The sequence below is a fragment of the Balaenoptera acutorostrata genome, chromosome 12 (genome assembly GCF_949987535.1).
Source record: "Balaenoptera acutorostrata chromosome 12, mBalAcu1.1, whole genome shotgun sequence".
NCBI classification, from domain to species: Eukaryota; Metazoa; Chordata; class Mammalia; order Artiodactyla; family Balaenopteridae; genus Balaenoptera; species Balaenoptera acutorostrata.
Window position 1 is genome coordinate 13,081,347 of NC_080075.1, and position 22,278 is coordinate 13,103,624.

At 48.1% G+C, this 22,278-nt stretch overlaps 2 protein-coding genes across 2 annotated transcripts; both read left to right on the top strand.

Moving 5' to 3' along the window:
* Positions 1 to 359: 359 nt before the first annotated feature.
* On the top strand, positions 360 to 3,338 carry IL36RN (interleukin 36 receptor antagonist). The gene is made up of 4 exons (XM_007197428.2): positions 360 to 388; positions 1,698 to 1,783; positions 2,815 to 2,942; positions 3,114 to 3,338. Exons 1-4 carry the CDS (start codon positions 360 to 362, stop codon positions 3,336 to 3,338), a joined length of 468 nt encoding a protein of 155 aa, XP_007197490.1.
* Positions 3,339 to 13,583: 10,245 nt separating this feature from the next.
* On the top strand, positions 13,584 to 16,842 carry IL1F10 (interleukin 1 family member 10). Its single transcript, XM_007197400.1, is given in 4 exon segments — positions 13,584 to 13,615; positions 15,877 to 15,964; positions 16,207 to 16,332; positions 16,630 to 16,842. Coding segments are annotated over 4 exon segments (459 nt in total).
* The last annotated feature ends 5,436 nt before the right edge of the window (positions 16,843 to 22,278 follow it).

The following is a 22,278-nucleotide window of genomic DNA, read 5'->3' on the forward strand; positions in this document are numbered from 1 at the left end:
AGGTGTTTCTGGAAGCTTAAGGTGGTGTGAAATCACTCTGGAAATCCTGCTCCTCCTGGGGTTGAGGCAGTTTCAGGGACCCTTCCCTAGGGCATCACTAAAAGGGCTGAGGCAACCTCGGAGGAGCAGGCAGACACCACGGGCCCTACCAAGAGAAAGGAGCATTCTGAGGTGTCCTCCGGGGAGCTGGGCTTCACCTCTCCTGACCCCAGACCTAGAATCCCCTGATCCTTGGGGGCTGTTCATATGCTGGGGGGCTCAGGAGGCTGCTTACTGAGGCCCCTGCCAGCTCAGCCTCTATCTCCACCTAAGATTTTCTGTTATCTCAAAATAGGAGAGTCTACACCCAGAAGCTCGAGATGGTCCTGAGTGGGGCGCTGTGCTTCCGGTGAGTATCTGAGCCTCTGCTTGGGCCACGTCCTCTGGGGGGAGTGAGTTCTGGGTAGACCTGCTGTCCAGCCTTTCCGGGGAGGGCGCTGCGTTTGTCCCACAGGTGGGGTGGGCAGCTGGGAAGGTGTGAACTCCCTGTCCTTAGAGAAGTTCTTCCAGCCTCTTCAGACGGGGGCAGGCCCTCTCCTGGGGGTTCCCTGATGAGAGGGGGTTGTGGCCTCATCTCTCCTAGCGAGAACGGGAGTTAGGAGGCCCGGCTTGGAGCCCTGCTGTTACCACCCACTGCAGTGAAGAGATGTCAATCCAACCACTACCTCCTTGCTGCCCTCTGGGACAAAACAGCAACAGCAAAACTCTTCTGTCAGTCAGTCTGTCTGTCCATTGGCATGTGCTGAGCCAGGGGCTCTGCAATGATCTGGACTTTTGCAACAGTGAATGAGAAGAATCTTGCTCTCACTGAACTCGGAGTCTAGTATAGCTTTTCCCAAGGTGTGTTCTCTGGAACCCCAGTGCTACGAGTGGCTTTATACAGCGGTGCTCCTCGGTCAAGGAAATGTGGGAAATATGCTTTCTAGGCCCCCTTAAAAGAGGACCATAGCACAACTCAGCATATTAGTCACTTTGAAGTAGAGATTTGTTTAATTGTGTTTAGTCAGCATTGAACCAATTTGTACACATCTGGAGGAACCCCCTTTAGAGTACAGCTTTCGCCTCACAGGATGTCAGAAAATCAACCGAGATTGTAGGTGTGAATTAAATTTGAAAAGCAAAATGAAAGAATTTTAAATGTAAAGAAATCCCTCATGTGGTAGAGACTATGTGGCCAGTGGAAGTAAATGCACCAAGCAGAAGTAAAGGCGGAAGTCAATCAAGGCGCATTTTAATCCTGAAGAGGCCTGGGCAGCATCTATCCCATCTTCTTAGTTTAGCAATGAGGAGACTCAGGCCCAGAGAGGGTGAATAACTTGTCTGTTGTGACTCAGCAGTGATGGTGGCAGAGCCAGGATGAGAACCCAGGACTCTGACTCAGTTTAGTTTCTTTTCCAACATGACACAGGGAAGAGTCTGGTTAGTGTAGAAAAGATTGACTAGGATGAAGGGGCAAACCCCAGACTCAGATGGGAGGCTGTGGCCTTGTCCCGGTGGTAGGCATGAGCCCCCAGGGCTGGGAGAGAAGGTTGCGGCATTACCTCTGGCTCAGTGGGAAGAGAGGGTGACAGTGCCTGAGACTGGGGGACTCTCCAGAGCCCAGGCGAGCTGGAGCACCCACCACCTGCCCTGAGTGCCATCCTGTCCTGATGTTTTAGAATGAAGGATGCAAGACTGAAGGGGCTTTATCTGCACGATAACCAGCTTCAAGCCGGAGGGCTGCAAGCAGGGAAGGTCATTAAAGGTTGGTGGCAAAACAGGACCCTACTTCCCTAGGTTTCTAAATATTCTGAGGGGAGGGGGCCTGAAGAGGGCTTAAAAACATTGGCACAAGCCAACAGACCCTGGGCCTGACACAGTAGACAGGGCATCAGAAAACCGGGCTCTGAGCAAGGACAAATAAAATACCACACCTTCCAGCACAGCGCCATGCCCCAGTCCCACCGGAAGCCTCTGTGCAAAGGTGGGATTATTTTCCAAGATGGCTGTTCTGTCATTTCCTCACAGGTGGACTTGTGTCCAACATCCCTTTTTCTGGGAGCCAGTGCTGAGGAGAGCACGAAGGCAGGCTCTCTACACCTTCACTCCCACGTGGGAGTGGGTTTCTGCCCCTTTACCCCTGGTCCTCTCGGCACTCTGAGGGTCCTCGGTCACTCAGAGTGGTGGGGCCCAGAGCAGCAGGTGTCACCCGCTGGCCTCGGGCTCATTCACACTGCTGCACGCAGTGTGACAGGACCTTCCCTCTAGAGCGGCACATACCTACTCACCTAGAACACCCTTACTGGGCACTGGGGCCAGGCAGAGCCCTCTGTGAGGCTGAATGTGTGTGTGGTGTGTGTGTGTCTGTGTGTGTGTGTGTGTGTGTGTGTGATGGAGGGATTTTACAGAGAAAAATGAGACCTTTTTCTGTTCTCAGGAATCTCACAGGGGGTGGAAAGATACCGACTAACTCTAATGGGAGGCTTATCAAGACGGGTTACAGAAAAGAGGCTGGAAGGTCGAGGGGCATTCAAAGAGGTGGTCAGTCTCCCTTGGGGCTTGGAGAAGACTCGAACTTTTGACCCTGGAGTGGGCGTGGGGTTGGGAGGCGGTACCGTGTGCTATCTGCCTTGACTTCCACTGGACCAGCTGGCAGGAGGCCACCCTTCCCTACATGACAGCTGTTAGGAGGCTCCCCTTCTGTCCAGCCTGGGGACAGGATGCCTGATACAGCCCACGACGGGGCAGAGGGAGGGAAGGGTGGCCAAGGTCCCTGCATCCGCTTCCTCCCTCTAGGTGAGGAGATCAGCGTTGTCCCCAGTCAGTCTCTGGATGCCAAGCTCTCTCCAGTCATGCTGGGCGTCCAGGGTGGGAGCCAGTGCCTGTCGTGTGGGACGGGGCAGGAACCGACCCTGAAACTAGAGGTGGGTCCTGTCGGGGCAGCCTCGTCACGTGGCTTCACTAAGTCAAAGATGCTGATCCCACAGCTTCCTGGGCTCCTCTCCCTCCAGGGTTCTGTTAATTATGGCTCCGCCTCCCTGTGCCTTGGGGCCAGCTCCTACCCCTCACCCACCTGCCGTGCCCTCTGCTTGCAGCCAGTGAACATCATGGAGCTCTACCACAGTGCCGAAGAGTCCAAGAGATTCACCTTCTACTGGCGGGACACAGGGTTCACCTCTAGCTTCGAGCTGGCCGCCTACCCGGGCTGGTTTTTCTGCACCGTGCCCGAAGCGGACCAGCCTCTCCGGGTCACTCAGCTCCTGAAGGACACCAGCTGGGATGGCCCCATCACCGACTTCTACTTCCAGCAGTATGACTAGGGCAACATGCCCCCAGGGGTCCCGGGGCGGGCCAGCTTGGGCAGGGCCAGGAGGTGTAGGAGGAGACCCGTGGTGATCAACCGGCCTCTGCTCTCAGGGCCTCCACCGTGGAGGGGCTGGGCACACGGCCACTCTTCCTCCACCTGTTTCCCAGTTTGGATAAATCCTTCTGAGATTTGGGGCTTAGTCCATAGTTTTCTTTTCTGCTGAGTGGCACTACTGATGTGAAACCTTGCAGAAAGGTAAACCCCTAAGATAAACCCCTAAGGGGTCAGGGTCAGGGTCAGGGGAGCGGTGGGAATCCTTCATGCTTTGTGGTAATGTACAGGCAACAATCCTGTGCTTTGACCTGGATTGGTCACAGTCTTCTGAAATTCCAAGAGGCGGGATCCAGCCTCCAAGGGATCTCCTGGGCTGGTGGAATACTGTTCCCCACAATTCATGTCCTTCTGGGAACCTCAGACTGTGACCTTTGTCAACTGAAGAAAAATGTACAACCTTAAGTTGAGAGTTATGTTTTATTTGGTGGGCATTCTGAGGGCTTCAAGCCTGGAAGACAGCCTCTCAGATAACTCTAAGGGACCGCTCCGAAGAGGCAAGGGGGAAGCCAGGATATATAGGAGTTTTTGCAACAAAGACCAGGTAGTAGGAACATCAAAAGATTATTGTTAATTTAAGAAAATCAGACATCTCAAGTTAAGGAATTCAGCGCTTTTCTATGTATGGGAAGATGCAAGATTCTGGGCTCACTGGAATCATTCCTTTGATATGCACCTCAGCTATCTGGGGCCAGTATCCTGTGTTTTCTCATCCAGAGTTTCCTCAGGGCTCACCGTTGGGGGAAGCTGTAATGTGATGGCTTGATGGCTGCCACATCCTTTGTTTACTGATATGGCAGGCAATATTTTTCATTCAGGCCTTGTTTGGAGGTAGGGTCTTTGTAGATGCAATTAGTTAAGAGGTCATGCTGTATGAGGGTGAACCCTAAATCCAGTAGGACTTCTGTCCTTGTAAGAAGAAAGAAACCCAGAGAAGGAGGCCATGAGAAGATGGAGGCTGAGTAGAGTGCCACCAGGCAAGGCGTGCCAATGGTTGGGGCACCATCAGAAGTGAGGAGGCAAGTTCTTCCCCAGAGCCTTCGGAGGGAGTACGGGAGCCTTCTAATCTCCTGAACTGTGTGAGAATAAATTTCTGTTGTTTTAAGCCACCAAGTTTGTGGTAATTGGTTAGGGCAACCCTAAGGAATGAAGACAGCAGCCAATGATCCCCATCTCTTGGTATTCACACCCCCTGTATGCCCCCGCCCACACTGGACCAGAGTTGTCTCCATGACCAATAGAATGCCGCAGAAGTGATGTTATGCCGCTTCTGAGATTAGGTTATAAAAGACACTGTGGCTTCTATCTTGGTCTCTGTTTCTTTATTCACTTGCTCTGGGGGAAGCCAGGTACCATGTGTAAGCTGCCCTATAAGGAGACCCATTGGTGAAAAACGAAGCCTCCTGACAACTGCCACACCAGTGAGCTTAGAGGTAGCTCCTCCAGTCCAGGTGAGACTTGGGGCGATGCAGTCCTGGCCGACTGCAACCTAGTGAGAGACTCTGAAGGGAATCACCCAGCTAAACTGCTCTAGAGTCCCAACCCTCAGAAACTGTGAGAAAGTTAAGTGTTCCTGCATTAAGTTGTTAAAGTTTGGGGTCACTCGTTACACAGCAATAGATAACTAGTATGCAGGGGAAGAGAAATAAATTATTTATTTTATTATGATTGCAATTTTCTCCATTACTTTTATTTTCCCTCTCAAAATGAACACCAGCCCTTTTATTTCCCCAAACATCTGATTTAAAAGCTGATCATACCAAATTGGTCGAATATTCTCTGTTCCCACAAGGTTTAGATCTTCCTTGACTACCTTTGCACCTTCAGACATACGTGCCAGGAACTGTGACTTCAGGGTCCCTGCCTAAAGTCTGGGGAATGAGAGCAGAAGCCAGAGGAGGGGCCCAAGTCGGAGCCCCAGGAGTTCCATCTGTGCCTCACCAGTCAGACCAGCCTGGCAGGTTCACCTTCTGCTGAAGAACCAGCAAGGGAGAGGCCAGGCCATAGCGTCTGCCTCTGGGGACCGCAGCGGCTCCAGCCCAGATGCAGCTCAAGTCCTTGGGCAGCAGGCAGCACAGCTGCTACCACAGGCCTCTCAGGGCTGCCGAGAACAGACCTAGTTCACACTCTCCTTTTGCCCACAGGCCCAGCCATAGTCTCATATTGTCACCTCCTCTGAGGAGCCTTTGCCGAGTGGAGATTCCTGGTCATCTGCTCTGACAGTGCTTTGTGCTTAACTCTATGCTAACTCCCCCTCCTTGTAATAAATTGACTTGGGGTCTGAGGCCCCTAAAATCACCCCAAGGTCAAGGCTGTATCAGTTTTGTTTCCAAGCACCTTGAATAATGTTTGGCAAATAATTGGGATCCAGTGAGGGTTGAACGTAGAAACTATTCCTCCACCTTGGAATATTCTTTCTCTCTCCTCCACCCATCTAGATGGACCCACCCGGCAGGGAGCAGCTGAAATTTCACCTCATTCTTGAAGCTTTCTCCAGCCTGAAGTGATTGCTTCATCATTTGTAGGATTAAAGAATTCAAAAGGGCTTTAGCAGGGGTGAGCGGACACAAGTAGCTGAAAAAGGAGGAACAGGGACTTCCCTGGTGGTCCAGCGGATAAGACTCTGAGTTCCCAATGCAGGACATTTTTTGGTTGTGGCATGCGGGATCTAGTTCCCTGACCAGGGATCAAGGTCAGGGAACTAGATCCCACATGATCCCTGGTCAGGGAACTAGATCCCGCATGCCGCAACCAAAAAAGATCCTGCATGCCACAACGAAGATCCTGCGCGCTGAAACTAAGACCAAGCACAGCCAAAATAAATAAATAAATAAAAACCTTAAAAAGAAAAAAAAAAAAAAAGGAGGAACAATGTAAAGGGCTAAGACCCTTTCAATTCTAGGAATTTATCTTTTTACTCCAGGAGGTTCTCTGTTTCTATTGTCTCCAATATTCCCTTGGCCCACAGATTAGAGAGTCTGGTCTTTTCAAGTGTTTATGGCTTAGCCCCCAGACAGACTGTAAAGCTACTTAACAACAGGGACCAGGTGTTGTATGCCTTTGTCACAGGGCCTTGTAAATGCTCAGTAAGCACTCGTTGATTGCCTGATATAATACCCTGTGCTTTGACCTTTTCCACTGAGGGGACAAGAGATTGGGAAAGGGAGTGAAGAATGACTATTGGCCTTAGAAAACAGAAATCTGTTCCCATCTCTGCCCATCTTTTCTCATCCGTCATTCTGCAGACATCTGGGTATAGGACTGACCTCTCCCACATCCTTGCCAAGCCCTTTATGGAACTTTGCAAATGACCTGTGAGGGAGAATTACCATAAGGCAGTTGGTCTATGTTGGGCACTATGCCCAAGTGTCTCTGCCCCTTGTGAGCAGGTGGATGAATGGATGGATGGATAGAAGGATGGATGGGTGGGTGGGTAGATGTACTGATGGATGGATGGATGGATGGATGGATGGGCTAATGGACCGTTGGAGGGATGGATGGATGGATGGTTGGATGGATGGGTCGATGGACTGATGGGTGGATGGATGGACTGAATTAAGTAATATCAATCAGAGGCCTGCATGTTCTTCACCCCTACCCTGATCACACTGAGCCATGTGCCCACATAGTCCAGGGCAAAGGGCACCTGCTCAGTCCCAGGATGAATCTAAGGTCAATGTCTTCTGTCTGTAGTGGGTTTCCTTAGACATTACATCTCATCAACTGGTACCAACTAATAGAACCTGTTGAAAAACAGAGATGTTCCTCTCATAATTCCAAACAGGGCCATACTCACAATGCCATCAGTCCCTGTTCTCACATTGCCTCACTGGCCACAGCCTGGCTACAGAAAAAAGTCTGTCCTTAGGACCTTCAGACACACTCACTCTTGCTTCTTCCACCTCCCTATGGCTAAGATGGAGCCCCATGGGGCACCAAAGGGAAGGTGATATAAAGTCGTCTGACCCCAGCATCATTTATCTGGCTGCCAAAACCACCAATAACATTATCAATAACAATAGCTATGAGCAGAGTCCCAGGGCCTGGCTTTTGCCAAGGCTTTATGGGTGACTCTCCCCCTTTTCAACAAACACTCATTATTGTTCCCCACCTCCTTATTATCCATGCTGCGCTGAAGACATTGTGAAATCCCTAGGCTCTTCTTCCCCATCCTGGAGACAATTATAAAGATTGCTACAGGCTTACCCACCCTGACCAGGCAATATAAACTCAGATGCCCTGGAGAAATCAGTCGGAGGTTCCAGGCACCTGGGATCTGCAGGTCAGTGGTGGGCAGGCAGTATTCTCTCTTTCTCTGTTTTCTTCTCCCTCTGTCAATAGCTCTGATATGCCACCTCCTTTTAACTCCTCCTGGCAAGCTCTCTAGTTAGCAAGGTATCTCCTACATAGATCACCATGGGTTGCTAAATAAGTCTAGGGGCACATAGAAGGAATTCGAGGAGAAGGTATAGGTTAAGTCAAGTCAAGATTTTTAAATATTTAGGACCACAGATTTTAGAAAGTAACTTCAGAAGAAATCATCTAGGCCAGTGGTATTCAACAATGTCTGGTGAAGCTTGAGGTTCCTTAGAGATGCCCTAGTGCCTTTTTGTTTTTTGGTTTTTTTTGCAGTGTACGTTATTTTAGTTTTATTTTTTAAAAATTTAAAAATTTTTTAAAAGTTAATTTTTATTGGAATATAGTTGATTTACGTTGTTGTGTTAGTTTCTGCTGTAGTGCAAAGTGAGTTATACATATACATCTTTTTTAGGTGTATACATCCACTCTTTTTTAGATTCTTTTCCCATATAGGTCATTACAGTGTATTGAGTAGAGTTCCCTGTGCTATACAGTAGGTTCTTATTGGTTATTTATTTTATATATAGTAGAGTGTTTAGTTACCAAGGGGGAATGGGGGCAGGGATAAATTGGGAGATTGGGATTGACATACACACCCAGTGCCTGCTTCAGTAGTCAATGCTAGCTGGGTCCTGGTGTCACCATCATTCTCTGCTTCTGCAAAAGCAGGTGTCTTTTATCCATTTAACTTTCATTAGTGTCTGTGTAAAATTTCCTTGTGAAACCTAAAATAGTTTTGAAAAATATTAACCTTGTTCAACCTCTCATTCCAATGATAAGAATTTGGAGGCCTAGGGAAAAAAGGAATTTTCCAAGGTGACAAAACAAATTGGTAGCAGAGTTAGGTCTAGAACCAACCTTGCCATCTGAATCTGCGGTGTGTTTCTATGTCCTGCTCATAAGCACCAATGTGTCTTAGTTGGGGCAGATGGAGAGGGCTACAAGCTATGCTTTGTGGCTTCAAGAGCTTGTTAACTTTTATAAGGGAAAAAATGCCTATACATAAAACAATAAATAACACACTGAAATTTAATGGGAGTTCAGAGTAAGTTTGCAATGGAAAAGGAAAGAGCCTTTAAACTCTGAGTCATGGAATCATTGATAGTTTGATCTTGAAAGAATCTTAATAACCACATACTCTAACTCCATGATTTTATAGATGCTGAAAACTGAAGATTGGAGGTTAAGTGACATGAACTTGTATGTCTGAGCTGTTTCTCTGAGCTGATAATTAACTTGGCAGAACTAGATACTCAACCTATAGATAATAATGCCATGTCCAGTGACCTTAATGTCAAAAGATTTGAATGGACAAGGGTGAGGAGGGATGACTTCTGAGGTAGGGAAATGAAAGATAACTTTGAGTATGCCTACTGAGAAGATAAGAAAGAGGTCTCATTGCCGGGGAGGTGGTTTAGTGTCCACGGAGAAGTGAGATACACTTAAGATAAGTATATCATACAATGGGAAGCCAATGTAGATTCTAGAGCTGGATGGGAATGTGATGAAAGCAGTACTTAGAATACAAGTCCAGGAACCTCACATAGGTTGGGCTGGATTGAAGGCAGAGAAACCAGGAATACAGGTGCAGTTCCAAGGGCTATGAAGAAAACAAAGTTATATTTTAAAGAAGTTATTTATTGGGACTTGATAAATCTGACATAGGGTCAGGAAAAGTAGGAGAAATTGTCAACAGTTCTCAGGATTTGAATCTCACTGTCTAGAGAAAGATTATGGCAGTGAGAGAAATGAAACCAGGAGGGATGAATGAGCTGGGAGGAGAAGGTGAATTTGACCTTAGATGAATTTGGTTGGGTATGATGGCAGGATATCCAAAGGGCGGTGTCCTGTAGGCTGTTGGAGATAAAGGAGGATGTTCAGTCTGGACTTGGAAGGCATTAGAGAAAGATGATCATGCAGCTGTGGAAATGGGTGGATTGCAGCTTCATGGGATATGAAACAGAAGAGCTTAGGACCTTGGCCGGTGACTTCCAGGTTTAGGGGTGACCCCCAAACAAAGGGAGAATCTACAATGCATCTGAGAAGGAGAGAATGGACAGGTGTGAATCAATATCAAGGGCTCCCAGGGGGACAATGGCCAAAGATCAGAGGAATCAAAAAAAAAAAAATCTTTGGATTTGGCTCCACAGAAGTTGATATTTGTCTTGGAGAGATCAGATTCCATGGAGATAGTGTGTAGGAGGATGAAGGAGAGGCTGGAACAGGTGTGATGTGCAAAAGAGCATGAGGAAGCCCAGGGCTATTTGGTGGTGGTATTTGATCCAGGATAGGTGAATTGATGAGGTCTGAGACAGCCAAGGATGGGGTCCAGAGAGGGGTATAGACCAAAGTCCAGTGAAAGGTCACTTGGGGACAATAGGGAAGGGAAAGCTTGGGGAATGGAGTTTGTGGTGCACTGGGAGGGATCATGGCAAACACTCAACACCAGGAGCCCAGGCTCTCTGATGGGCTAGAAGTCAGTTTCTCATTCCTACACAATCCTCACTTCAGCACAGTCTATACCAGGACCCCAGGCAGGGGTTCCTGATATGGGAGTCTGTAGGAGAGACACTGGAATTTGGGGCTGGACCAGGACAAGAGGACCCCAGCGATCCAGCTGGACTTGACCAGTCCTGAATTTCTGCTGGCTCTTTGAGCTGACACAGACCAAGAGTGGGAGTCATAAGCTTGCCTAGCCAGCTTTACACAGGGACCCTCCACTTCGTCTGCCCCGGTCAGCCCTTGGCACGGCTGCTAGGCTGCCCATATTTCTGCTGCTCCGACCAAAGAAGCCCCAGTAGCTTGGCCAAGGGAGAGCACAGCATCTCACTCACATGGGCTTGCACGGAAGCCATGCTGCTGTCGACCTATCAGGGCTGGGGGATCATCTGGTTCTTTGATACTAAAAGTGTGGTCCAGGGACCAGCAACATTTATATCATTTGGTTGCATGTTTGAAATGCAGTCTTAGGTCCCACCCCAGACCTAGGGAATCAGAATCTGTATTTTAACAAGAGCTGCAGGTGATTTACACGTTTATTAGAGAGTGAGAAGAACTGAGCTAGTGTATAAGTTCCCAAGACCAGTTGATCACTGAGTCACTTCAAGAACCTTCAGCCCAGGGAATAGTACTTCTCCAGAGTCCTCCAGGTGATTTGATGGGCAGGCACATTTTGGAAAGCCAACGACTGTAATCGAACCCTTCATTAAAAAAAAAATTAAAACTTACCATATACCACAAAGGAAATTTATATTCATATAAGGAAAAATGTTGAAATGCTAAAATAAATAAATAAAAATCACCCATAATCTTGTCAGCCATAGATAAGTGCTGTAAAATATCGAACATCTTTGTTTCTCTGTGTGCGGGCAGATTTAAATGGAGTCATAATGCACACATTATTTATAACCTGTGCTTTTCACTTAATATATTTTGACCATTTTTATATCATAAAATGTTTTTCTACATCGTCTTTTGTTTTTTTAATTTTTATTTATTTATTTATTTATGACTGTGTTGGGTCTTCGTTTCTGTGCGAGGGCTTTCTCTAGTTGCGGCGAGCGGGGGCCACTCTTCATCGCGGTGCGCGGGCCTCTCGCTATCGCGGCCTCTGTTGTTGCAGAGCACAGGCTCCAGACGCGCAGGCTCAGTAGTTGTGGCTCACAGGCCTAGCTGCTCCGCGGCATGTGGGATCTTCCCAAACCAGGGCTTGAACCCGTGTCCCCTGCATTGGCAGGCAGATTCTCAACCACTGCGCCACCAGGGAAGCCCTCTACATCGTCTTTAATGTACACATACTTTCTTATTTACCATAATTTTTAACCAATCACCTATTATTGGGCAGGTAGATTATTTTCAGCTTCTTGTTATTATAAAAAATGATGCCATGAACATCTTTATTATTAAACATTTGGGCAATTCATTATTTTCCCATAGAATAAGGGCAACAGATGAAATTACAAAGTACATAGAATGCTTTAAGACTTTGATTCACATCACCAATATCCATCCAGAGTTTGTACTCCTATTGGTGTCCTGTGATCCTTTGCTCTCACCAACCCTTAAACTCTCACTGCAAAGCCAAGGGATAGGAACTGACTTGTCCAAGGTGATCAAGTGGCAGATCCAGTACTAAAAGCCACCTTGGCTAAGTCATCCTTCTTCTAAGATCCAGGCCATGTTGCTCAGGGATGCTGAGATGGCCAGAAGTCCTGCCATCAGCATCAATCTGCTCCTCCTTACCTGCTTCCCAAAATGTCCCTCAGTGTCACTCTCTCCTGCTCTGAGCCCTGCTTCTTCATTCCTACCTTTCTCCTATTTCCTCTCCTTTTCTGCTTTCTTATCTTTTCTCTTCTCTTTCCCTTCTTCTTTGGTGAGAGAATCAGCCCTAGCCATCCTTGCTTTTACTTTTCTGGGCTATTCTCCAAGTCCTACCACCCTCATGCCCTGATTGGCTCTGGGTTTCTTTCCATGCTGGATTCTGGAATGGCCTTTCTGGAGGGGGTCATTTCAGGGAAACGCTCTAGGGACGGATGATCCAACCGGAAGGAGTGGAGCCATGTGAAGCTCTGTGGTTTAGGGTCTGTACAGGAACACTGGCTTCAGTTTTTAGATCATTCCTCCTCAAAAACACAAGTCTGTGTATCTCAGGCCTGTGCTGTTTTCCATCTGGAACAGAACGGGGGAGTGTACATGGTCTCTCACAGATCACAGTCTTGGCAAAGCGATCCAGTCCCCAGAACGACACTCTCTAACTGCAGAGAGACCCCGCCCTGGCTGCAGGCGGGAGGTTCCTCCTAGTAGCGCTGTCCAGAGGAGGCAGGGGGAGGTGGTGACTCTAAGGCCAGGATGGGAGTCGGACAGGGTTTCAGTCAGGTTCATCCTTAAACTGTGAGGCTAGAGCGCACCCCACCCCAGTCTGAGCCCCAGGAAGGGCTCCCGGCTGAACTCTTTGGGAAACCTGTCATCCTGTTTCCCAGAACCGGCACCAGTGCACAGTCAAGCTCACACCCCTGCCAGCTCGACTCGGATGGCCCCAAATGAGGGAGACTCAGAGCTGCCTGGAGCTTGCTGGGCTGAGGAGCCCTTGGTGGATTCTGGTAGGCCTCTTATAGCTAAGCACCTAGTGGGAACTTTCCGCCCTGTGATTGGGTAATTTGGCTCCTTGGGATGTCTGTTCCCTAGCTCCACCCCCTTCTTTCTCTGACAGCCCCCCCTTTTTTTTTTATAAATTACAGCCATTCTTTTTAAAAAAAAATTTTACTGAAATATAGTTGATTTACAATGTTGTGTTAGTTTCAGGTGTACAACAAAGTGGTTCTTTTTAAGATTCTTTTCCATTATAGGTTATTACAAGATATTGAGTATAGTTCCCTGTCCTATACATTAGGTCCTTGTTGGTTATCCATCTGTTTTATATATATTAGTGTGTATATCTTAATCCCAAACTCCTAATGTATGCCCCTTCTTTCCCCTTTGGTAACCATAAGTTTGTTTTCCATGTTTGTGAGTCTATTTCTGTTTTGTAAGTAAGTTCATTTTTATCATTTTTTAAGATTCCACATATAAGCGATATTATATGATATTTGTCTTTCTCTGTCTGGCTTATTTCACTTAGTATAATCTCTGGGTCCATCCATGTTGCTGCAAATGGCATTATTTCATTCTTTTTCATGGCTGAGTAATATTCCATCGTGTATGTATGCCACATCTTCTTTATCAATTCATCCTCTGACAGCCCTTTTTTCCCTTCCCTCTCAGCAAGGACCAGTCACCCCTGATTGCAGGAATGTGCTCCCTCCCCTTGGCAATATACTACATGTAAGTCTTCCTGGAGTCTTCCCTTTCCTAATCAGGGGGTCTGGAGATGACAGAGGAAGAGGAAAGAGGGCTGAGTCAGAGGGATGAGTCTCCTTCTCACCCCAGAAATCTCAAATGCCCCATAATTAAGCTTAATCATCATCATAATCACAAGAGCTTTCTTTCCTGAACTTCTGCAAGATGCCAGCCATTCTACTGCCCTGCCTCCAACCTGAGAAATCTACAAAGGGGGCTTTACTAAGCCCATTTTATAGGTTTGGAAACTGAGGCTCAAAGAGGTTATAAAGTACCTAATGTCACACAGCGCCAGGACTCAGACTCCAGGTTCTCTGTGCTGCTCTGGCCTCCATTCTCTAAAAGCTCAGAGATAATTTTGAATCTCAGTGACAGCATCTTTGTATGTTAGCCTCTGTGGCCTCTATTCCCAGTCTGGGCTTCCAACTCTTACCTGCATTTTATCTCACTTGACATTTGAGTCTTTACTTTTAGTTTACCACTTTATTGTCTGTGATTTTTGTTGTAAATGATCTCAAGCTCTTCGAGGAATGAGTTAAGGCATAATAAAAATAAAATAAGATTGACACCTGGGATGCATTTCCTCAGCTTCTCCATGGGCCCATCCTATCCTAGACATGGGGGGCCGGTCAGGCCCTCTGGGAAGGTACAACGTAGCTGGGAAGACAAGACACAAGTGCATGGCGCACGCAAATGACAAAACAGATGTCAACTCTCTGGGGTATCTAGCCTGGGCTCTGGTCTCTGAACAGAATATTGCTGGCAGCTAAGTTAGCCACAGTTCTTGGTTGTGCAGGTTGGAGGGAGAAGGCCAGCTGGCAAACCCAGGCTCTTTCCAGATCTTCATTTTTTTTTTTTTTTATTAAGATTTTACAACTAGGAAGTGTGGGAGCAGGAGGTATCTTAACTGTGACTTTAAGACTACATACATATTCTCTGCAATGTCTTCTAGGCTCTTTTTTAAAATTTATTTATTTATTTATTTTTGGCTGTGTTGGGTCTTCGTTTCTGTGCGAGGGCTTTCTCTAGTTGCGGAGAGAAGGGGCCACTCTTCATCGTGGTGCGCGGGCCTCTCACTATCGCGGCCTCTCTTGTTGCGGAGCACAGGCTCCAGACTCGCAGGCTCAGTAGTTGTGGCTCATGGGCCTAGTTGCTCCGCGGCATGTGGGATCTTCCCAGACCAGGGCTCGAACCCGTGTCCCCTGCATTGGCAGGCAGACTCTCAACCACTGCGCCACCAGGGAAGCCCCAGATCTTCATTTTTATTGGACAGGGGAACCTGCTTTAAACACATGCAGTCATTAGCCAAGGGTGTTATAATTAGCTGTTACTGAGAGAGTAGAATCTCCTGGGGGCGTGGTGTTGGCCAGGAGGTTCTGCTCTTGAAGGTAAGGAGGGCTCCCCAGGCCTGAGAGCAGCCAATGACCATCTCTGAAACCAACCAGCCATGGGCTAGTAGCATGGGCGTGGCTTTGGTGCTGCACGGACTCACCACGGTTCCTTCTCAGCCTCCCTGGCACGCGTTTACCCCCCCAGGCTGATCGTCAGAACCACAGGCAATCCCAATGCCTGTCATCAGGCCCTGCTCCAGCCCCCTGCTAACCATATGTATTTGGCATCCATAGCCCAGCCCAGCCCACCCCTTACACACTTGCACACTCACAGGAGCAGGGTGGCCAGGCTGGCATGCTCACCGTCACATCGGACTTTTTTCCCCCTTCATTTGTGGATTTTCTTCTATAAAGAGCCTTTAAAGTATCTGTAAAACAAAACACACGTTATTATATACTCAACTAATCCATTTACTGAAGAGAATAAACATATGAAAACTTGGGTGGGCCCAGAAAATCTGGGATAAGGCTCAGCATATCCCAGAGACATCGGAACCTCGTTAGGAAATTTCTCAGGGGAGGCACGGAAAAGGGCTGGAGCGTCAGGAAAACTCTCTACCCTTCAGTGGGAAGACGCAGGCTCCTGTCACCACCCTGAGGGCCTGACAGAGGCCAAGCCTGGTAGAGACAGAGGTGCGGTCTCTGAAAAAATCACGAGCCCTGGGAAGACTTCCTTTGCCTAAGGCTGACCTGGTCTCGACATGCTCTTGGGTGGAGTAGCACCCCTACTTCTCTCCTGAAGAAGGAGAAGCGCCCTTAGTGCCCCATGTTGTCCTTCAGAGTGTGGGGTGCGAGGGGCGTGGGGCTCAGTGGTGCCTGAAGGGGTCGCACCATCAGCACTGCCTCCTGTTTCAGAATTAAGGATGCATATCAGGAGGCTCTGTACATGAGAGATGGCCACTTCCTGGTGGGAGATCCCGACACAGACAACTGTCGTGCAGGAGCATCTGGGGCCTCGATGCCCTGGGACTCACCCAAGCTCCGCCTACCCCAAGCTCTCCCTTTCCTACTGAAGGGTCAGGACCCCTGTCGGAGTCCCAGCTCACCCTGCAGCGTGCATGTAGGGGTCAGGCCAGCTGTGCCCTGGCCCAGCTCCTTCCTGTTCAAGCCTTAGCTTGCTCAAGAGCTTGCGATCTGGGGTCCCCTCATCTCCTGGCTCTCTTTTCTCCTCCATCCCCCCTAGAGATGATCTGCATACTCCCCAACAGAGGCCTGGGCCACACCAGTTTCCCCATCTTCCTGGGGATCCAGGGAGGCAGTCGTTGCCTGGCGTGTGTGGAGACAGGGGTGGGGCCTTCCCTGCAGCTGGAGGTGAGAGACCGTACCCTGTTCTGGGGGAGCCTGCAGACCTGGCCAGGCCTCCAGGGTGCTCTGGCATCTCTGTGCTCATCTGTGGGTTCTGGCCAGGTGCACACATCCCTCCTGTTCAGGTTTCCACCATCTTTCCCTGCACCCAGCACCCAGACCCTTGCATCCAGAACCTTCAGAGGGCAATTCCCTGGGGAAAGAGCCACCCTCTCAGGTCCCTTGTTGGCCAAACCCCAGAAGCCTCGAGGGCTGACACGCAATCAGCAGTCTAATCCAGCAGCCGCTGCCTTGCCCTCACAGGATGTGAACATCGGGGATCTGTACAAGGGCGGTGACCAGGCCACCTGCTTCACCTTCTTCCAGAGATGCTCGGACCCTGCCTTCAGGCTGGAGGCTGCTGCCTGACCTGGCTGGTTTCCCTGTGGCTCGGCTGAGCCCCAAGAGCTTGTACGACTCACCACGGAGAGTGAGCCCTCAGCCTGCACTGAGCTCTACTTTGAACAGAGTCGGTAGAGAGGCAGTAAGCTGGGTTCCGGCCTGGCGCCCCCAAACCAAGCTCATCCTGCTCAGGGTCTGTGGGAGGCAGAATAACGACCCCTCCGCAAAGAGGTCCACATCCTGATCCCCAGAACCTGTGAATATGTTACCTTACATGGCAGAAGGGACTTCGCAAATGTGATTAAGGCTGATCCATCCTGTAGTATCCCAGTGGGCCCAAGGTAATCAAACACCAGGGTCCTCCTATGAGGGAGGCGGGAGGGTGAGAGTCAGAGGGAGACTGGAAGATGCTATACCGCTAACTTTGAAGATGGAGGAAGGGGCTGTGAGCCAAGGAACGGAGGTGGTCCCTAGAAGCTGGAAAAGGGCAGGGAATGGGTTCTCCCGTAAAGACTCCAGAAGGGGCACAGCCATGCCAACAACTTGACTTGAGCCCAGTGAAAACCATTTCAGACTTCTGACCTCCAGAACTGTAAAATGATAAATTTATGTTGTTCTAAGCCATTGCATTTGTGGTGACTTGTTACAGCAGCTGTAGGAAACTAATACAGGGAGTGAGTGGGCCTCTGTGTGCAGTATTCAATGCAAAGGGACTGGATAACTTGGCGAGTCCTTCTTGGAAGCCTGGCCATGTCTTCTCCTCCGGCCTCTCTGCTCCAGAGCTTCTAGAAACAACCGAGAAGCTCCAGGCAGAACCCAGCTCTCCTCCTCTGTCCACGGACAATGTCTTGGGCTGCTTACAATTTCAGTTTTAGTTCAGGTCACGATTTTTCTATCAGATACTTCACAACGAATCAGTCGTCCAACCGACTGACCGGTACCATTAGTTGCCTGCTAGTATTGATGTGTGAGGACCAAGGAGGAGCAGTGATGGAAAGGCAGTGAGTTTGGACTGGACGTACTGAGTTTAAGGTTACTGTGGAACTGATGAGTTGAGTTGACTGTTTACAGCTGGGAATATAGGGTTGGACCTCAACTGAGAGTTTGTAGTTAGAACTGACACTCATCCTCAGAGCCCCAAATCCCTCTCCATTTCGTAGAGGATCCATGGTCAAACAAGCTAGAGCAGAGAGCCCGTGGTATCAGGGCTCAGAGGGGTGGACTGCTGGTTCTCTTCCTCTTGTACAACCACTCAGCATCTGTTCAACATGTACTGTGGGCCAGGACATTTAAGAACAGTGTATCTTCACCCTCACAGTGACCCTGCAAGGCAAATATTCTTACCTGCATTTGACAGGTAAAGAGACTAGACTAAAAGAAGTGACATACTTAACTTGCTGAAGGTCACATAGGCTGTACATGTACATCTGGTCCATTTGACGCCAACGTCGTTCCACAAATTTTTATTCCACTCTTATTCTAGGAGCAACAAAACTAAGCTTCCTTGGAACTGATAATTGAGTGGAAGAAACACTAAACAAGCAAATTCACAAACAAGAAAACAAACAAGGGCAATTTACATGAGAGAGGGTGAGGGCAGTAGGTATTCGATGGTAACATTAGAGAGGGTGGTCGGGGAGGTGATCCTGACTTTTTGGAGGAGGTGACATTTGAGCTGAGGCTGAAGGGCAGGAGGGAGTGGGACTAGGAAGTGACGCAGGAGAGAAATAGCAAATGCACAGCCCTGAGACAGAAGGGGCTTAGTGTGTCTGAATAGCAGTGGAAGGCTGGGGGGCTGGACCCTGGAGAGGATTAGGAGGTGGGCAAGAGAAACAGGGGCTGGATCATGGGGGTGTCTTGAAGGCAAATAAAGGTTTCTATCTATTTTTAAGTGAAAAAGGATGCTATGGGAAGATTTTAAGCAGAGGAGAGACATGCTGAGCTTTATGGCTCTGATAAATTTAGATTCTTTCCCTGCCTCTCTGTGGCCTTCATGTGCCCCATTATTTTATCGCGTGGCGATCACATCATAACTATGTATTTATGTGCTGGGACTACTCTGTGCTTTTTGAGGGCGTGTAGTTCAATTTTGGGTCACCAGTGCCCAAGGCAGCTGCTGGTACATTGAAGGTGATGAGTAAGTGCAAAGTCTTGAACAAATTAATGGATGATCATTTGGTTCTTGTTAGACATTCAGGATACAGTGTGAGGACATCTATGGCAGCAAGGTAGACGGACGCCACTGTAGCGTAGAGGTGCAGCTGGTGGAGAGGGCTGGACGGGTCTTCACAAAGGAAAGGGCATTTAATCTGGGCCTCAAAGAAAAAGTAGTTTCAGGGCAGAGAATGTGTGGATGGGCATTTCTAAGCAGAGGGAGCAACTAAGGAAGGTGTGATGGAGGAGAGCTCCCAGCACACCTGGGGAGTGATGAGTCATCCACGTGCAGGGACCCAAGGCTTGTGGCTGAGGAGTTGCCAAAAATTAAGAAGATGTATGGGGCCTGACTGTAGATGCCTGGTGAAGGAGTGAAGGAGGAAGCCTGGAGGAATCATCCAAATATTTCAAGTAGGACCCAGATTTTAAGCCTGGGCCCCGAGGTCAGCACTGGACCAATCCGCCTGCTTCTAGGGTTTCTGCTCATCTCAGCTTCCTCTTTGCCCTACCTCTTGCCCCACCTGCCTTCTGTTTGGCTCTGCCCTGGGATCAGCTTTGATTCTGTGGTTCCATGGTTGGCCTGACCCCTGCTTCATCTTTCCACATCAGCTCATCTCCTTCACCAGTGGTAACTCAACTTGACCCAGCTTGGAGCAGGGCCAGGAGTGGGAGGAGACCTTGGTATGCCTGGGTGGGTGGCAGGCACATTTCACAAGAGAAGGGCTAGCAAAGATGAGTTGAACATGTTCTCTATTTAAGTAAAAGCACATTTGGAGCTTTAATATATGCCAATTCTATATGAATGCTTCAGAGAAGAAGAGGATACAAGAGATTTGGAAGACACGGTCCCTACCCTTTAAAGACATATGGTGTGGGTGGGGACACCAGACATTATGAACAAAAGCCAACATCTATTGACTGCTTCCTATGGAATGACTAGTAAGCACTCCAAACATTACTCAGGAAGCCTTGGGTTGAAATTCTGCAGGGCTCAGGTAGAAATAATGATGGGATGCTGCTATTATAATTATCATTAATAATAATAATGATAGCAGCTTCTGATAGACACCCCTCCCAAGTCTTGTCCCTGAAATTCTTCCACGCCAAAGGCTTCATTCCACAACCAGCCCATCAGAGCTGTTATTATGTAAATTCCTGGGAGAGGCACACTTTAGGTCATGTCCACTATTTACATCTCAGAGTGAACTGAACTGGCAGGTCCTGAGCCAGAAACTAGTAAACAAGCGAGTAGAACACAGTGTGGTAACCTCTCCTTCAGGCAGCACCAGGGAGCTGGACTACTGAGTGGTCCCATCCCAGGGGGTCAGGAAAGGATTTAGAGGAGGTGATGTAGGCATGGGGCCAGCCAGGTGAGGGGCAGGGGGAGGTGTGGGGCAGGCAGAGGAGACAACCTTATACAGGCTTGAAGGAAGTCCTGAGTGTAGCTGCGTGTGTTAGTGTGTGCATGTATGCATGTGCACATATGTGTGTGCACATGTGTGTATGGTGTGCATGTATGCATGCATGAACCTGTGCCTGCATGTGTGTGTATGTGTGTTGACAAAAAGCTCCAGATATAGGCAGTGACTGATGCATAGAGGAACTTGTCTTTATTCTGAGAAGATCTGAAGCAACTTTATACAAAAGGGTGATGTGTTCAGGGTCTCCTGCAACCCGTGTGTCCTAAGTCATATGGATTGAAAATCTATCACACTTCCTTTGTGACCCAAATTTTCATCTTGTGATCCCAAGCCCACACTATAGCCCCTATATTACTATAGTCTCTACAAACAAGTGCTAAAAACATCACACACAGGAAGCAACCTAAATGTCCATCAACAGAGGAATGGATAAAGAAGATGTGGTACATAAATACAGTGGAATATTACTCAGCCATAAAAAAGAACAAAATAATGCCATTTGCAGTACCATGGTTGGACCTAGAGATTGTCATACTGAGAGAAGTAAGTCAGACACATGTCACATATTATATGATATCATTTATATGTGGAATATTAAAAAATAAAGAGTACAAATGAACTTACTTACAAAGCAGAAGTTGAGTCATGGATGTAGAAAACAAACTTACGGTTACCAGGGGATGAGGGGGAGGGAGGGATAAATTGAGAGATTGGGACTGACATATACACACTACTATATATAAAATAGATAACTAACAAGAACCTGCTGTATAGCACAAGGAATGCTACTCAATAGTCTGTAATGGCCTATATGGGAAAAGAATCTAAAAAAAAAAAAAAAGAGTGGATAAAGGCGTATGTATAACTGATTCACTTTGCTGTACACCTGAAACCAACACAATGTTGTAAATCAACTATACTCCAATAAAAATTTTAAAAAACACAACAACAAACATCACACACAGAATTACACAGGCTACACAACACATGGAAGTTCTGGGGAAGTCTAAACCCAGATTTAGGGAGGGAAATAGTAAAAGTAAAGAAGAACACTCTAATGGAAACCAAAATTTCCTGGATACCATTGGGCCCACTCACCTGTGTGCAGTAAAATCAATTTATTGACACCAGGTTGTGGTCAAGGAAAATGCAGCATTTACTGCAGGGCGCCAAGCAAGGAGTACAGGTGGCTAATGCTCAAAAGGCCCGAACTCCCAATGGCTTTCAGGGAAAGGTTTTTTTTTTTTAATTTTTATTTATTTATTTTTGGCTGTGTTGGGTCTTCGTTTCTGTGTGAGGGCTTTCTCCAGTTGCGGCAAGCGGGGGCCACTCTTCATCGCGGTGCGCGGGCCTCTCACTATCGCGGCCTCTCTTGTTGCGGAGCACAGGCTCCAGATGCGCAGGCTCAGTAGTTGTGGCTCACGGGCCTAGTTGCTCCGCGGCATGTGGGATCTTCCCAGACCAGGGCTCGAACCCGTGTCCCCTGCATTGGCAGGCAGATTCTCAACCACTGTGCCACCAGGGAAGCCCCAGGGAAAGGTTTTTAAAGACAGGATGAGGGAGAGGGTTGCAGGGTACATGATCAGCTCGTGGACATTCTTCCGACTGGTTGGTGGTGAGGTAATTGGGAGTCAGCATCATCAACCTTCTGGTTCCAACCAGTCTGGGGTCTATGTGCTTGTGGGCAGCATACAGTTAATTTTTTCCACCTGGTGGGGGTTTCAGTATCTGCAAAACAGCTCAAAGGACATGACTCAGAATATTATCTATAGCCCTTGAGGAGAAACTAAATGTCCTTAACGTCATTTAATGGCTAAACTATTATTATTTTGTCTTGCTCGACTGTTTTCCTTTGTTTCTGCATTTTCTCACTTCTCTGATTAAATTTATTCTTTGGAACTTGAGGAAGACCTAGGAAGCTAAAGTTTTCCTAACAAACAAGAGGCAAGCAGAGGACACTGCCGGGGGTGGGGGAGGTCTGTCCAGGGAAGTCCCC